At 40.6% G+C, this 18376-nt stretch overlaps 1 protein-coding gene across 1 annotated transcript in view; it reads left to right on the top strand.

The window, feature by feature from the left end:
• The window catches only part of LOC124620075 (dynein axonemal heavy chain 1-like), an 804068-nt gene that overhangs the window by 210813 nt on the left and 574879 nt on the right, over nt 1–18376 (top strand). Inside the window, exons 18-19 of the mRNA XM_047146741.1 lie at nt 6197–6359; nt 16547–16657. Of these exons, the coding sequence (XP_047002697.1) occupies nt 6197–6359; nt 16547–16657 (274 nt within the window). The remainder of the gene's footprint in view (nt 1–6196; nt 6360–16546; nt 16658–18376) is intronic.

Genomic DNA, 18376 nt, shown 5'->3' with positions numbered 1-18376 from the left:
CTGCTTTATCAGCCCTGACATGAAGTTGGTGCCTCAGTCCATGACCATTGCCTCAAGGACACCAAACTTCAGCAACAATTTATTCAGTGCTACAGTGTTTGCCTGTTGATTCGGAAAGAGGATCATTGCAACATATTGCAAGAAATGGTCAATAACAGTTAGAACGAAGTGGTTCCTATTGGTGTCTCGGTAAAAGGTCTGTGGTTTGGACGCCCTTGGCAACCTCTATAGAGGCACTTGCTGGTGACTCAGATCTGCACATCTGTACTCTTGTCAATATGTCTATCTCTTGCAGCACTGTGACTAATATGATGGTGGCAGCCAGGTCCTTCAGGTTTAATGTATGTACTTTCCTTGATGTATCGGGTGGCAGACCGTTTAGGAAAGCTTCAAATACCCTATCCTCCACTTTCTGGAGAATAAATTTGTTTATTTCCACATTCCCTGTCAACTTGTATAACCATTAATCTTTCTTACTCTGTCAACAAAATTTACCACTGATTCACTTTGCCTATACAACACTCCACTCAACTATTCACAACAGAATCTAAAACTGTTTTGCTTCTTATAGTGCTGCCCGAGACCGCAATAAATGTACTCAAATGTAAATGCATTTCTTAAGTTTTCGTGATGCATATGTCCTTGCTCCTCTTATTAAGCCAGTTTCCTTATATTTAGCAACTGCTCATTGTCCATATCCCAGCCTACTAGGTCATCTATAAATGCCTACAGATCCTCCATTGTCTTGTGCAAACCAAACTGGCAGCAGCTGAATCTAATAAAGGACGGCCAAACTGGACAAGTCTCTATCTTCTCGTATAACAACTTGCTGCCTATGCATTTCCATGTTGTCTGCTTTTAACTGAACTAGATGACCTACCAAATATTCGATCACTTCTTGCACAGAAAAACCCTGTGTATCAGACTCAGACATTGTGCAACCTCTACCCACACAAAAATTACAGAAACAACAACAACAGTAATAACATAAGCAATTGTAACACTGACACATGACTTCTAATCATAAGTCATCTTGACTCAGTACACTGTTTAACAAAATGACCAAGTGTTGGCACATGTGACACTTAACTAGTGCCAACTGTGCACATGATACTCCGGCACAACAGGTTGCTTTGTGTGCACTTCACTGGATGCATGACAGTGTAATCCACACCAGTGTTTCTATGGAACTGTGAGCTATCACCAGATTCTTCTGGCTTTACAAACTCCACCATCAAGTTCATAAGACAGTCTTCTTACCTAACCATTCCTCTTGTACCCAAAACAGGAGAGGAAAAAACAATCGGTCTGCATGCCGCACTGTGTTTGTAATGCTGCAAGCTGAAGCTGGTGACATCATCCTCAGTCCAGTCGTCTATGGTACAAATACTTCTGACACGACTGCAAAACAGTTATGCAACCAGAAGTAACATACATGAGTGAAACTATTTTCAAAACATCTTAACATTGCAGAAATAGACAGAATACTGGAGATAGAAAGAAAAATAATCGGAATGTGTATAAAGAGAAATTACAAAGAAAATTAACCCTAGTAACTAACTTTTACTGTAATAGTCAACAAGGAAAAGGAATCGGTAATATGTATGATTTGGAAGAAACACATTTAATTCTCTGGACTCTGATCACGGCAGCAGAAAACAGAATCATGAGGCAATAATAGAAAAATTATTGAACAGTAATATCAACAAAAGGCTTCTCCACTTAGAAAGCAACAAATGACCTCACAAACTCATTTCTGGTATGTGTCATCAGATAAATGGATTGCATTCATTGCAAATCTTGACAAAAATGTAAGTCGTGTAGGTTTTTTAGTATGATAAGACTGAAGCATAATACAGTATTTTAAATACTAATGTTTTTTATTTTTATATTAACTCATCACAAACTTCCCACATGAAATTGCAGTTTAATAGTTTTAGCACAAGTCAGTAACATTTTCATATGAACTTTCTCTTGATGCATAAAGAAAGACTAAATGCATAATACATTAGAAGTCTAGGAGCTTACAAGAAGTGACTGCACTGAAGTAAGGAACTGAAGAGACTGTGGGAAAGTGAAGTCTTTGGTGTGAATTTCGTGGTATATATAAAACAATACTGTTCCATGAAACATCTAGAAGGTTCTATTGGTCAAATTAACAGAGAGAATGATTTCTGCTTTTAATGATAGAGACAAATTTAAATGAAACTATTTTGTTTCATGAATCAGAATTCTTAGTAATGCGATAAAAAGAAAAGATATTTATATATTTGAAAAAAAAATTAAATAATTTGCAAAAAAATTAAATAATTTGCAAAGTATGTTGTGTCACAAGCTTTATAGCAGTTAAATTTGTAAAGTAATCATATGTAAGCAGCTTTTTTTATGAGTGACAATACATCAGTCTTAGAAGAAGAAATAAAAACAAGTTTGTGTTTTATATTTATCATGAAATTTATAGTGTAACTAATTTTTGTAGCAGGACATTATTATGCAGAATCATGTAAAATTATTATTACATAATGGACAAACACAGTACTTCAGCAGTGTACTAATTCACTGCACAAGTACGGAAAAACAAGAACCTCATATTTTGTGTCTGAAAAAGAAGCACAAACTTTACTGACCCATCTCGTAAATTTTTCTGGTTGACTTTTTCGATCTCTGCCCCTTTCCTCAACCCCTCCAGTCCTTTTCCTTCAACTCTCTTCCTTACCCTTCAACCCTTCTGACGGGAGAAAGAGCCACTGGCTCCAAATGCTTGCATACCTAGAACCTTTTTTTCTGTGTGTGTTCTGCTGCTGCTTGGTGAATAGTTTTTTATCCATCCAGTTACTTCATAATACTTGGTTTGTTATACATAAGAAAGTACAATAGTCATTGTGATGATACTAGGTGACCAACGCCCTCCCCTCCACCCTCATGGCATAGTAAGGACTCGGATTGTGAAATGTGCCTAACTCAGCAACAGGCTATTGTCACAGATAGTGTGCAGGGATTGGCAAAGTGATGCAGTCAACATGGTGGCCTTGGAGCTGACTCAGACCCTGGGTGGTGAGCACACAGCCAGCACAGGCAGTTGTGACTGCTCAGTAGGAGGCACACCAGTGTATGCAGAAAAAAACATCAGTTCCCAACATGATTGATGGCGATTAAACAGTGGTAGCATCTGCTATCATAAACAGTGACAGATAGGATTTGTGTTTGCCCATAAGGACAGTGATGAACACGAACAGTGTTTGCTTGCACCCCAAGCCACCTTCCCTACCCTCTAACTCCTACCCTTGTAACCACCGCCCCCGGTGTAAAACCTGTCCCATGCACCCTCCCACCACCACCTACTCCAGTCCTGTAACCTGGAAGGTGTATACGATCAAAGGCAGAGCCACGTGTGAAAGCACCCACGTGATTTACCAACTGACCTGCCTACATTATGAAGTTTTCTATGTGGGAATGACCAGCAACAAACTGTCCATTTGCATGAACGGACACAGGCAGACAGTGTTTGTTGGTAATGAGGATCACTCTGTGGCTAAACATGCCTTGGTGCACGGCCAGCACATCTTGGCACAGTGTTACACTGTCCGGGTTATCTGTATACTTCCCACTGACACCAACCTATCAGAACTCTGGAGATGGGAACTTGCCCTTCACTATATCCTCTCTTCCCGTTACCCACCAGGCCTCAACCTCCACTAATTTCAAGTTGCCGCCACTCATACCTCACCTGTCATTCAATAACATCTTTGCCTCTGTACTTCCGCCTCAACTGATATCTCTACCCAAATTCTTTGCCTTTATATATGTCTGCTTGTGTCTGTTATGCACGGATGGATATGTGTGTGTGTGCGAGTGATACCTGCCCATTTTCCCCCCCAAGGTAAGTCTTTCCGCTCCTGGGATTGGAATGACTCCTTACCCTCTCCCTTAAAACCCACATCCTTTAGTCTTTCCCTCTCCTTCCCTCTTTCCTGATGAAGCAACCGTGGGTTGTGAAAGCTTGAAATTTGTGTGTGTGTTTGTGTTTGTTATTATTTCTATCAACGTACCAACGCTTTCGTTTGGAGAGGTACAGAATCTTTGTTTTTAGATATACACTCCTGGAAATTGAAATAAGAACACCGTGAATTCATTGTCCCAGGAAGGGGAAACTTTATTGACACATTCCTGGGGTCAGATACATCACCTGATCACACTGACAGAACCACAGGCACATAGACACAGGCAACAGAGCATGCACAATGTCGGCACTAGTACAGTGTATATCCACCTTTCGCAGCAATGCAGGCTGCTATTCTCCCATGGAGACGATCGTAGAGATGCTGGATGTAGTCCTGTGGAACGGCTTGCCATGCCATTTCCACCTGGCGCCTCAGTTGGACCAGCGTTCGTGCTGGACGTGCAGACCGCGTGAGACGACGCTTCATCCAGTCCCAAACATGCTCAATGGGGGACAGATCCGGAGATCTTGCTGGCCAGGGTAGTTGACTAACACCTTCTAGAGCACGTTGGGTGGCACGGGATACATGCGGACGTGCATTGTCCTGTTGGAACAGCAAGTTCCCTTGCCGGTCTAGGAATGGTAGAACGATGGGTTCGATGACGGTTTGGATGTACCGTGCACTATTCAGTGTCCCCTCGATGATCACCAGTGGTGTACAGCCAGCGTAGGAGATCGCTCCCCACACCATGATGCCGGGTGTTGGCCCTGTGTGCCTCGGTCGTATGCAGTCCTGATTGTGGCGCTCACCTGCACGGCGCCAAACACGCATACGACCATCATTGGCACCAAGGCAGAAGCGACTCTCATCGCTGAAGACGACACATCTCCATCCGTCCCTCCACTCACGCCTGTCGCGGCACCACTGGAGGCGGGCTGCACGATGTTGGGGCGTGAGGGGAAGACGGCCTAACGGTGTGCGGGACCATAGCCCAGCTTCATGGAGACGGTTGCGAATGGTCCTCGCCGATACCCCAGGAGCAACAGTGTCCCTAATTTGCTGGGAAGTGGCGGTGCGGTCCCCTACGGCACTGCGTAGGATCCTACGGTCTTGGCGTGCATCCGTGCGTCGCTGCGGTCCGGTCCCAGGTCGACGGGCACGTGCACCTTCCGCCGACCACTGGCGACAACATCGATGTACTGTGGAGACCTCACGCCCCATGTGTTGAGCAATTCGGCGGTACGTCCACCCGGCCTCCCGCATGCCCACTATACGCCCTCGCTCAAAGTCCGTCAACTGCACATACGGTTCACGTCCACACTGTCGCGGCATGCTACCAGTGTTAAAGACTGCGATGGAGCTCCGTATGCCACGGCAAACTGGCTGACACTGACGGCGGCGGTGCACAAATGCTGCGCAGCTAGCGCCATTCGACGGCCAGCACCGCGGTTCCTGGTGTGTCCGCTGTGCCGTGCGTGTGATCATTGCTTGTACAGCCCTCTCGCAGTGTCCGGAGCAAGTATGGTGGGTCTGACACGCCGGTGTCAATGTGTTCTTTTTTCCATTTCCAGGAGTGTATTTTTCCCACGTGGAATGTTTCCCTCTATTATATTCATCTTATTATTTTTTAAATTATACAGAAATTGTGTGCCGCCCCCCCCCCCCCCCCCCCCCAACACAAGTATACTGATAAAGGGCCAAACATGTCCTTATCACAGTCAAACAATGGAAGATCCACAATGGTATAATGACAATATTATGGAAAGGATAGATTGCTACTGACCATATAGGGAAGACAAGTCACAGACAGGCACAACAAAAAGACTTCTATATATTTGGGCTTTCAACCGAAAGGTCTTCTTCTAAAGTAGAAAACTCTCTCTCTCTCTCTCTCTCTCTCTCTCTCTGTCTCTCTCTCTCTCTCTCTCTCTCTCTCTCTCTCTCTCTCTCTCTCTCTCTCACACACACACACACACACACACACACGTCAACCATACATGACCACCATCGCTTGCCACTGAGGCCAGACTCTATGTGGTGAGCAACAATCTGTCTTTTATGTAGCATCCAAGGAACACACAGCTATGAGAATAATAGTTCAGGCTTACAAAAGGCTTGAAACTTTACCCTTTATCTTAGAAAGATCTTTTGCTGCATGTTAATTAACATCACAATAAAATATCAAACATAATCTGTATTTTAATGTACTTACGATGATGCTCATATGCTATGATAATAAATATCACAATTTTCAGGATCACTATGATTTTGGAATGAGAGCTGTGAAAACAGTTATTGCAGTTGCTGGTAATCTGAAACGTGAAATGCCTGATATGGATGAAAGGCAAATAGTGCTGAGATCTTTGAGAGACGTTAATGTGCCAAAATTTTTAAGAGATGATCTGAAACTTTTTAATGGTACTGTTATTTTCTATCCTCTTATATTGATATTTCCTTAACTGTTTAACTGTTGTGGAACTATTAATATGCAGTGTCATACCTTTCACCAGGCACTGTGGACGTCTTTAATGAGGCAACTTGCCTTTCACTCAGTGACAATGGTGTGTTTATTTGTGTTAAATGGTTGATGCTTGAGTGCTAGGGATGAGTTAACATTAAAATTCAAATTTCTTCCTTAATTTCCCAGTAGCTGTTCGGGGTAAGGTTGCTTAGTTGGAATATTTTTGTGAACTTGCTATTGTGACTGCTTGTTGATTTTAACTTCTTTTTGTTTTTGAATATCCTTCTGTAAAGGCATTAAAGTATAGTTGCCTCTGTAAAGTGTCCTAGGTAGGTGAAGTTTGCTCCCTAACTACACAGAGCGAGACAACTTAGAGATAGTGGAAGTGACAGGAAGCTTAATCCATTTATTTGTACATTTGACTTGGATTTGTTACTTGTCAACAAAGTACTGAATCATAGATTCTGTTATGTATTGTGGTATTTATAAAACAGTACCTCAAGATATGTCTTATACATGAATCCAAATGATTTTATTCATATACAAAGGTATATTTATAATGCTCAATAAATTACCTGCTGCCAAACCTGAAAGATGCAGGATGTGATTAACATTATGCCTTTGTTGCTTTTTGTCCTTGTGAAAATAAGCAATCATTCATCCAGAGGTGTATGTTTGAAGACTCACTTTTCAGCACAGTTAGGTTCATAAAGCATTTTGCATTTCTCTTGAGAATGCTTCACTTCCATGAAAACTGAACTTGTGTAAAACTTACCTGCTTAGTGACTTCAGTTTGTTACATCTTAGGCTTTACTCTCTATACAGGTGATGACTAATAATACAGGTTTACAATGTATCGCATTGGTTTAGGGGAAACCAAAACAAACAATTTGATATGAGACACTTGGTCTATAAAGCCGGGAAATAAGCTCAGATTGGACAACAAAAGCTACCTAAGTTACAGTGCTTGCAAGTCATATAAAAAGACATTTGTAAACATTATGCAGAAACTAATTTTGCTCTAAACTTGTACAAGCACAGTAGTCTCATATTAAGAAGGCCAGAGAAACAAAAGGCTTATTTGTTAATTTTATGCTGTTAAAATTCACAAACTTTTAAGTAAAGTATGCACAAAAGTCAATTTTGTAATTTGCAGGTGCAAAAGCAAGTTGTGTGTAATATTCAAGGACAATTTTGGCGAGACAACGAGATAAGCTTCAAACAGTTAAGACCAACTGAGTCAGTGTTGTGTCACAAAATGCAAAGAAATTCTGGTCATGCGTAAAGGCTGCTAGTGGGAACAAAGTTAATGTCCAGTCACTCGCAGATGAGACAGAAACTGAAATTGAGGATAGCACAAACTGAAATGATCAACTCAATTTTCTAATGTGTCCTTGCAAAGGAGACCCCAAGAGAATTGCCCTGATGTAATCATCGAACCATTGAAAACATGAGTGAAATAAGAGTTAGTTGTGAAATTTTTCACATTGAACAAATCTCCAGTGACCGACTAAATCACTATCAGATTCTATACTAAAATTGCGGCTGAGTTAGCCCATATTTTAATTATAATCCAACAAAGATCCCTCAAACAAAAACCAAGCCCAGTAATTGGAAGAAAGTACAAATCACAATCGTTTGGATGAAGGGTAGTAGAAATGATCCACAAAACTACTGTCCAATATCCTTGACACCTGTGTATCTTGAATGTTTTCCCGGCATATTGATTGGTCCATTATATTTCGGGCTTGCAGCCGGATCACGTTGACATCTTGGTGCGATATTTCGGCTAACAAACATGCAGCCATCTTCAGGTGAGTACAAGACTGAAGATTACTGGTGCGCGTCGGTCTATATATACCGAAAATTGGCGCGGCGGTGCCTGCGCAGTGGAGAAGGCTAATACCGTGCCCCCTATTTAATTTGGCGCGCTCTGCAGCAGAAGTGGGCCGCGCATGCATAGTGGTGTACCTACATTTGCGCTATCTGTCGTAAAGTGCCTTCGCGCAGCTGAGGCGCGGTAGTCGAAAGTATAAAATCAATTTTCGTCAGCCGTCACAAAAGATAGATGTCTGTCGTTTCTGGATGTCCTTGTCAATCGTAGAACCGATGGATCTTTGGGACACTCCGTCTACCGGAAGCCCACACACACAGATCTATATTTGCAGGTGACAAGCTGCCACCACCCTGCACAAACCATGGGTTTGCTGCATACTCTGGTGCACCTGGCACATGTGGTATCTGATAAGGACAGCCTTCCTAAAGAATTAGAACATTTGCAATCCGTCTTCAGGGAGAATGGATATTCTACACGCCAAATCCGCACAGCTGTAACAGAGAAGAAATGTAAAGAGAAACAAGAAGAAGAAGACAACGAGGTGGTCAGGTCCAGGGCGTTTCTTCCGTATGTGGGCAACCTCTCCTCTAAAATAGGAAGGATTTTAAAGAAGCATTGTGTTAAAGTGATCTTCCGACCACCTACGAAAATATCGGCTTTGCTTGGCTCTGTGAAGGACGATCTGGGTCTGAGGAAGGCGGGTATTTATAAGATCCCCTGTCAATGTGGCAAATCCTACATTGGCCAAACCACTCGCACAGTACGGGAAAGATGCATGGAGCATGAGCGCCACACACGTCTACTACAGCCTAACAAATCAGCCATAGCAGAACACTGTATTTTGATGGGGCACTCCATGGATTATTGTGGAACAAAAATTTTAGCGACAACTAGATCTTTTTGGGAATCCATTATCAAGGAGTCCGTGCAGATACGATTGGCAAAAGATCTTATTAATCGAGACGGCGGCTTTCAGATGGATAAAGCATGGGATCCTGTAATTTCTTTAATCGCTTCACAGAGACATGAGTCTGCACCTAGTGCGACGGCTGACGAAAATTGATTTTATACTTTCGACTACCGCGCCTCAGCTGCGCGAAGGTGCTTTACGACAGATAGCGCAAATGTAGGTACACCACTACGCATGCGCGGCCCACTTCTGCTGCAGAGCACGCCAAATTAGATAGGGGGTGTGGTATTAGCCTTCTCCACTGCGCAGGCGCCGCCGTGCCAATTTTCGGTATATATAGAACGACGAGCACCGGTAATCTTCAGTCTCGTACTCACCTGAAGATGGCTGCATGTTTGTTAGCCGAAATATCATGCCAAGATGTCAACATGATCCGGCTGCAAGCCCGAAATATGATGGATCCTTGACACCAATTTCCTGTAGAATCTCAGAGCATATTCTGAGTTCAAATATAATGGAGATATAGCGAACAGAATGACCTCCTTCAAATCGGCAAGCATGTATTCCAAAACCCTTGATCATATGAAACCCAGCTTGCACTTCTCTCACATTATGCATCAAAAGCTTTCAATGAAGGCAGTTAGGTAGATGCAGTATTTCCTTATTTCATTTCCAAAAAGCATTTGTTTGGCTACCATATCTACATTTACCAGAAGTGCGATCATAGGGGTATCAGGTGAAATCTTTGACTGGATTGAGGATTTTTTTGGTAGGGACAATGCAGCAAGTTATTATTTTGGATGGAGAGTCATTGTGGAAAATATTAGTAACCTCAAACTTCTCTCCTATGATGCAATTATATACATACATCAAAAAAAGTTTTGCATCAGCCTGGTTCTCTAAATTCCAGAAGATAGATGTTGACTGTGGATATTGTATCACAGACACAGTCCCTTGACTGTTCAGAGATGTCACTAAACCCGCCCGAGGTTGTAAACAACCACACATAAGCAGCACCTATTAGACGGAGTGGTTCTGAAGCCGATCAGTTCCAGTCATTCCACTAGGAAGGAGGTACATGGCTCATGTTGTCTGTATTTCGACCATGCCTAGAAGATCAGTACTGCGATTTGACCGCGTCTGCACAGTTACTTTGTGCCAGGAAGGGCTCTGTGTCCAGGTGTCTCTGAGTGAACCAAAGCAATGTTGTTTGGACATGGAGGAAATACAGAGACACAGGAACTGTCGATTACATGCCTCGCTCATGCCACCCAAGAGCTACTACTGCAGTGGTTGACCACTACCTAAGGATTATGGCTCTGAGGAACCCTGACAGCAATGCCACCATGTTGAAAAAGGTTTTCGAGCATACACAGTATGTTGTATTACGACTCAGTCTGTGCACAATAGGGTGCACGATGCACAACTTCACTCCCAATGTCCATGGCAAGGTCCATTTTTGTAACCATGACACCATGCAGCGTTGTACAGATGGGCCCAACAACATGCCAAATGGACCACTCAGGATTGGTATCAGATTCTCTTCAACGATGAGTGTCGCATAGTCCTTCAACCAGACAATCGTTGAAGATGTGTTTGGAGACAACCCAGTCAGACTGAATGCCTTAGACACAATGTCCAGTGAGTGCAGCAAGGTGGAGGTTCTCTGCTGTTTTGGGGTAACATCATGTGGGGCTGATGTACACCGCTGGTGGTCATGGAAAGTGCCGTAACGGCTGTATGATATGTGAATGCCATCCTCCAACCGGTAGTGCAACCATAGTGGCAGCATATTGGCAAGGTATTCGTCTTCATGGATGACAAGTGACCCCATTGTGCACATCTTGTGAATAACTTCCTGCAGAATAATGACCTTGTTCGACTAGAGTGCCCAGTATGTTCTCCAGACATGAACCCTATTGAACATGCCTGGGATAGATTGAAAAGGGCCGTTTATCAGGGTGTATACGACCTGGGACAACCTGGAGATCCGGGGAAAACCTGAGAATTTTTTCATCCGGGCGGCAAGTGGGAAAAACCCGGGAATTTTTTAGAATTCTGGGAATTTTTAAAAAATGGTTCAAATGGCTCTGAGCGCTATGGGACTTAACACCTGAGGTCATCAGTCCCCTAGAACTTAGAACTACTTAAACCTAACTAACCTAAGGACATCACACACATCCATGCCTGAGGCAGGATTCGAACCTGCGACCATAGCAGTTGCGCGGTTCCGGACTGAAGCGCCTAGAACCGCTCTGCCACAGCGGCCGGCAGGAATTTTTCATTGTTTTAGTTTTTAGTTAAATTTTTGTAACTTTGACTGGTATGAACTAATACTCTAACAAAGAATATTACTGTTTCTTGCTACTGCAGAATAATACTGCAGCAATAAAAAACGAACTAGAGGGAAAAAACGAAAATAAAACTTAAGTTACAAATTAAATGCTCCATATACAACAACAAAACACAGTCTCATACAAGCATCCACCAACAGCAAAATGTGTCAAAGGCTTTAGGAAGACTGTGATGTATCTTAAAGTGTAACATCCGTAAAATAGATCAACATTATGTGTGAAGCTTAGCTTCTCTTGCAGCTTATTAATCTTAGAGACCAATGTTGTATGTAAAAAATTTTCTTTTCTTGTAGCAGCACTTTGTTCATCAATTTAAAACATTACCTTTTCCTATTTGTGTGTTCGCGCTACTGAACAGTGATGTTGCTATTGGCTGACTACATCACGTGTCCTATGCTCTGAATGTCCGCTGTCATTGGCTGGCGAGATTGCTTGACATGATCTACGACTGGCTTACAAAAGTGCATCGCAGTCTCGATTTCAATCCTTCGGAAAGTAACATGCGGTGTTTGGTGGAATTCGAATTTATGCTTCTGTAATACGAAAATATGCAGTGTACATGTTGCTGCACATCAGACATCTTTCCAAAACGTGTTTTTCCCCCCGAGTTTAGTTTTCTAAGTGCCGGGAAATTCTACGCCGGTGTATGAAACCACAACCATTGAAAGGATTGATAAGTGTTACCGTTCCGAGGAAAAGTATACTGTTACTTAACATGGAAAAAGTGTATTTTCATCCGGGAGAAAGTGTATTTTTAACCGGGAAATCTGGGAAAAATCCGGGAATTTTTTCTCCTCATCCACGTATACAACCTGGTTTATGGGCGATGTGACCCACCAACCCCTCTGAGGGATCTACACCGAATTGCCATTGAGAGTGGGACAATCTGGACCAATAGTGCCTTGATAAACTTGTGGATAGTATGCCATGACGAATACAGGCATGCATTAGTGCAAGAGGACATGTTACTGGGTATTAGAGGTACCAGTGTGTAGAGCAATCTGGACCACCACCTCTGAAGTTCTCGCTGTATGTTGGTACAACATGCAATGTGCGGTTTTCATGAGCAATAAAAAGGGTGGTAATGATGGTTATGTTGATCTCTATTCCAGTTTTCTGTACAGTTTCCAGAACTCTTGGAACTGAGGTGATGCAAAAATTTTTTTTGATGTGTGTGTAAGGGAGTACTCCCTGAAAGAAGCTGCATAAACTTTCAGCCAGACATTAAGATTTCAAAGTAGTGCGAAGATTGGGATCTTGATCTTCAGAAATGTAAAAGAGTGCATTTCAAAAATTAAAAAAAAAGTAGTATCCTATGACTATAAGTGAGTCACTGTCACCTCATACAAATATCTGGGTGTAACACTTTGTAGAGAAATGTAATAGAATGATCACATAGGCTCAGTTGTGGGTAAATCAGGTGGCAGACTTCATTTTATTGGTAGAAATGCAGACATTCTACAAAGGAGACTGCTTACAAATCATTTGTGTCACCCTTTATAGAATATTGTTGAATTGTGTGGGACCCATACCAAATAGCACTAACAGGGGTTATTGAACATATAAAGAGAAAGGCAGCACGAATGGTTACAGGTTTGTCTGGCCTGTGGAAGAGTGTCACAGAGATCCTGAAGAAACTAAACTGGCAAACTGTGGAATATGGGTGTAAACTATCCTGAGAAAGCCCACTTACAAATTTTCAAGAACTACTCTTTCTCTCCGCAGGATGACCACAACAGTCATGTAAAGAAGCTTTAATAGCTATATACACATATGTTAAATGCTTTTGTAATGCCAATATAGTCTGATGATGAGGTGTCACTTCAAAACACGTTCCTAAATAAATAACTTAGTTGTCAACATATTTTGTGACTGGTAGCAGTATCTGAGAACCTTTGCATTCTGGCTTTAAATGGTGACTGGAGGTATACTACAACCCACTATATATCACTCCCATAGGGATTGTTAGGAAAAGATTAGTTTAATTATAGCAGACACAGAAGCATTGAAAGAATCATTTTTCCTGTTCTCCATATGTGAATGGAACGGGAAGAAGCCCAATAACCATTAAAGTAGGACGTACTCTTTGCTATCTCCTTCACAGTATTTTGCAGAGTATAGATGTAGATGTGGAAAGTGTGGTAGGGTATTTTTAATCTTGCATGGTGCACAGGCATTGTAGCTTAAATGATTATGTTGGCCAATTTGCATTCATAGATCACAAGTGTCCTATACCAAATTGTCTCTACTTCCCCTATAACACCATGGTACATTGTAAACAGTAATCATTTACACCATGTATAGGAGAAAGTAACAATGTTGTATTGACACTGATAGTTCCTTATTTGGGGTGGACAGATAACTGCTACGTCAACAACTGGTATGATCTTGCCCAAACTCATTTCTCAGGCTTCAAAACCTCAAACTATTTGCATGTTTATAGCAATGGGAGAAAAACTACAGGAGAAACTGAAAGAAGGAGAAATCCAATTTCAGTTATGCAGTACATTGCTTGTCAATCAAACTATACTCATACAATCCCATAGAAATGTCTTTTCATTGAAAGTGCTGACTGCGTGACTGGTGAAATAATGAATAAAATGCAGTTTTTTGTTGTTTAAAAGTTTGCGTGTGAGTCAATTGATCTCTCTGGCATGCTACTGAGGCAGTGCATACTACTATGAAATGTTAGAGTGGGTTCATACTTGATATTTTAAACCTGTGTATTTTAATTTCTCATACTTTCTGCTCAGTGTAACTGAATGAAACATGTTAATAGTGGTGTTTCATCTGTCTCGGGTTGGAGAACTTTTAGAAATGTATAAAACAGAACTGAAAACAGCCAGTAAAAAAATACATTCCTTTTACGTTTTCTGTGCTGCACTTTTGAGTTGCTTTTTAAGTAAATTGTATTCTAAGAAGAAGAGTGTGATGATGTGTAGATGTATAGTCACAAGAAATTTAATTAACAAATACAAATATGAACACTTCAAAGAACTGTGACTGACACCCAAACAACAGGGACTGATGCATTGAGAATAGATGCATTGAGAATAGAAAATAGTGCATTGAGAATGGCTAGCTACTAGCTGAAATCTGGATTTGCATAATAAAATCTAAAAAAGGATGACTGATCGCTGCACTCTATAATTTGTAAGCCAAAAAATGATGTAAATTCAGTGTATAATTTTTGTTGTATAGGTGGTGAAATAATATTTTTTTTACAGAAATGCATTCAGACACCTATGGTGAAGACAGCTTATCAGTATTATTTTGTTGTGAATGTAGGGGACTAGGATAAATCATGGGCACTTTGTATATGTTTCAACTCTTGTTCAGTTATAATATGAGAATCTTGTGCATATGATTTGGCAGGAACCTACAAATCATACAGGTAACTGGTATTTGTGCTTGCCACCACAGATGTGGTAAATTTGTCACTGAAGAAAGGAGAAACAGTTCTATTTCTTAATTTTCCATCTACTATTCGACCTATTTCACATTCAGATAGTTTAAAATTTCCTTTCTACCACAAACTTATGAGCCTGAAGTGGAAAATGTGTTGGAAGAGTGGAAGAAGAAGAACCCAGCAAGCCCTCCACAGACCCTGATTTATTGAAGGAGAAGGAAGAACTTCTATGGTGAAGACTACAGCTTGGAAGCTGTATTATGTCACAGTGACAACTGTCTTCCTTCTATTCCTGTTGGCCATGCAATTTTCAAGATGTACTCTTACACCAATATGGCAGTCCTTTTCGATTTGATCAAATATGCTCAACTCAAGGGGAAAATTTGGTGTGAATTAAATGCCAACTCTTTAGAATTTATGTGGAACAGTAGTGATAGGAAATCAAATTATATTTCAGCAGACTGGCATGCAAAAAATTTTAACACTGGTAAGAAAAATGTTGTTGCTGAATGGAGAAGGGCAAGCCTTTAAGTATTTAAAGAGAGACTTTACTTACGTTAATTGATACAGCAGTTGAGGAAGGTATTTTCATTGGGCCACAAATTTTACAATTTGTATAGGTCCTGCATTGTACCAGATTTTGGATGCGAAAGAAAAGCAAACTTGGGAAACGTTCACGAATTTTTAGGCAACCAAAGAGATGAAAACTACAGTCATTTCTTGCTAGTACTTCTGCAAAAGTACCATCGACATGAATGCAACATGTCCTTTAAAATCTATTTTTTACACTCACACAGAGACATTTTCTCTCCTAGTTGTGGAGATGTCAGCATAGAGCATGGAGAAAGGGTGCATAGGGTGTTTTTGTTCCATTGCAGAGGTATCAGGGCCATTTCAATGAAGCATTGCTTGAGGATTACTGATGGTCTTTGTGTAAGGATGCTTTGGAACTCACTCACTAGAGACAAACCAAACGTCAGTGATCTCATAAAGCCACTACATGATTTTCTTCAGGCCCAACCAACTGCCAGGTATTTTGCCATCAATTTAGAACTCTTAGAATGGTACTGCTATTTAAAAAAGTGAAATGGCCTTTCAATTTTGTTGGGATATGTAATTAAAACATATCGTTCCCTCTTAAACCGTCATAATAAAATATCATAGGAACTAGAAATAACAAAAATTTTTTTTTTGACTTTCCATTTTATCAACACAAAAATAACAAGATTATGCTCATAAAGTGAATGAAACATTAAAAAATTGTGGGGCAATGTAACAAGCACAGGAGAGGGCAAGCTGCTTGGAAAAGTCTGCACCTTTTTGCAGTTGAAAACACAACCCATTCTGAGCAGTTAGTCATGACAGATCAGGTAATTACTTTGTGCTCGACATGCCATGTAGCAAGTTCATCTGCAGCAGCCAACTGGTTTAAACATATATTTACCATTTATTTATGTACTATTTGCTTTAGATATATCCAACTTTTAGAAAATTGTAATAGTTCATAGGTTAAAAGTTTTTGTATTGTTTGTATAAAAATATATGTCAAGCAAGAAATGCAGTATTTTGATGCAGTATTAGATCTCATACTTTCAATACGTGTCTGAGAACATTTTTAATTAACTGTCCTTTAGGAATAGTCTCAGACTTGTTCCCACGAATGGTAGAACAAGCTATTGATTATGGAGAAATGGAAAAGGCCATCTGCAAGTCTTGTCTTGTCCTACAAATGGAAGTTGTTCCAGGTAAGAAAGCAACCAACTGTTATATTTTCTTTTGGTGCAGCATACTTTCTAAAGCCTCCATTTAGTGTCAGTTTTGTGAAAGTGGTGAAAGGAAACCCATGGATGGCTTCATTAAAAAATGATTTGGTAATAAAAATTCTAGACATGCTGTTCGTGAACCCCTTATGTTCTGTTAATGTTCACTTGTTAAAACTACACTTGCATTACTCCACATTAACACAGTTTTAGAAGTTTTGTTATGTACTTATACTCTATATTATTTATTTATTTCTCCATATAAACATCTTTACAGCTTGTGGAATAAATCACTGTTTTATAAATATTGTATGTGAGTAAATGCACAAACATGGATATGTGTGTGTGTGTGTGTGTGCACACCCCCTCACACACACACACACACACACACACACACACACACACACACACACACACTCTTACTCTTATGTAAAGTACAGAAAAGTGATACTGTAGTAAATAAACTGTTTTTGGCTTGCAGCAGCAAATTTTAAACTATCGTATTTCAATTCATGTATTTCGCATGTTCTAAAAATAATAATGTATTTCACATGCTCTAAAAGTGCTGCTACTGAGAAGAAATAGTGATCTATTAAGTAAGGCCTTATGTTTGTAGGGATGTGTTGGAATGACAAACAACTGAGGAATTTCGGTAATTCCTCTGTTGTTTGAATCTACATCATAATTCTGCGTTAGGAGACCCAAAATGGTAAAGTATGTTGGAAAATGGATCTCAGCTGGTATCAATAAAGTGTACCTGGTGAACGAATGAAAATCAAACTAGATAAGGCATACTATGCCTGCAGAAAAATGTACATCTCAGTATATGTACCAATGAATACCAAATCAAGACACTATAATACAGTAGTCAGACCATGAGCCCTCTGTGCAGCAGACTACCTACCACTAAGCAAGTAGACCCCAATACGAATCCATAGTTACAAGAAATGAAATTCCTGCGAAAAACCAAGGGTCCTACCATATGGGAGACATGAACTTTACCAACACCAGGAAAAACCTCTTCGATAAAGATGATGAATTGTTTTCAGTTGCCACCTGTACAGAATGGATCCCCATAGATTATCCTACAAGATTTTCAAAGTAGTCAACCAGGGTAAACCCACTGGATCTCTGTGGACCAAAAAATTGGAAAAAGACTTTGCAGAACTTCATATCAGGCATGCCTTAGTAACAACAGTGACAAATATTTTTATATTGAAACCATTGTGATCCAATCTGGAGCATGATGGTCTTGGAAGATCATAAACTTAGCCTCATCACTTGTCAACAGTAATGGTCTTTGCAAAGTATTCTGGGGGAGTTGCTTCAAAGTGTAGCATGCTTCCATTTTCCTCTCTCCTTGCTGGTAGAATCAGAACTCCCCAATGCATCAATTTGGCAGCTACCTTTCTTGTTGCCAAAACTCCTGTTAAAATTTTCTGAACCTAGCTCCCTAACAGTCTAGTTAAGGTTGCAGTATGTTCGATGGCTTGTTATTGGTCTTTAAGCTCAAGTCTCCAAATTTTCTTAATATTTTCCTCTGTTCACGCAGTTAGTGCATATTCGAAGTGGTTTGCTGTCAATCAATATGTTATTTTGAAAGGATAAAACTACTCTTATAGTTGAGTTTTCCATTGTGTCTTCTTTGTATGCTATTTTCAATATGACAACAGTTTCTGTGGAGTTGTTATAGCAGAAAGCAAA

This window comes from Schistocerca americana, chromosome 6, assembly GCF_021461395.2.
Source record: "Schistocerca americana isolate TAMUIC-IGC-003095 chromosome 6, iqSchAmer2.1, whole genome shotgun sequence".
NCBI lineage: Eukaryota > Metazoa > Arthropoda > Insecta > Orthoptera > Acrididae > Schistocerca > Schistocerca americana.
Note: the sequence above shows the minus strand (reverse complement) of the source record. Positions and strands in the feature narration are given on the sequence as shown.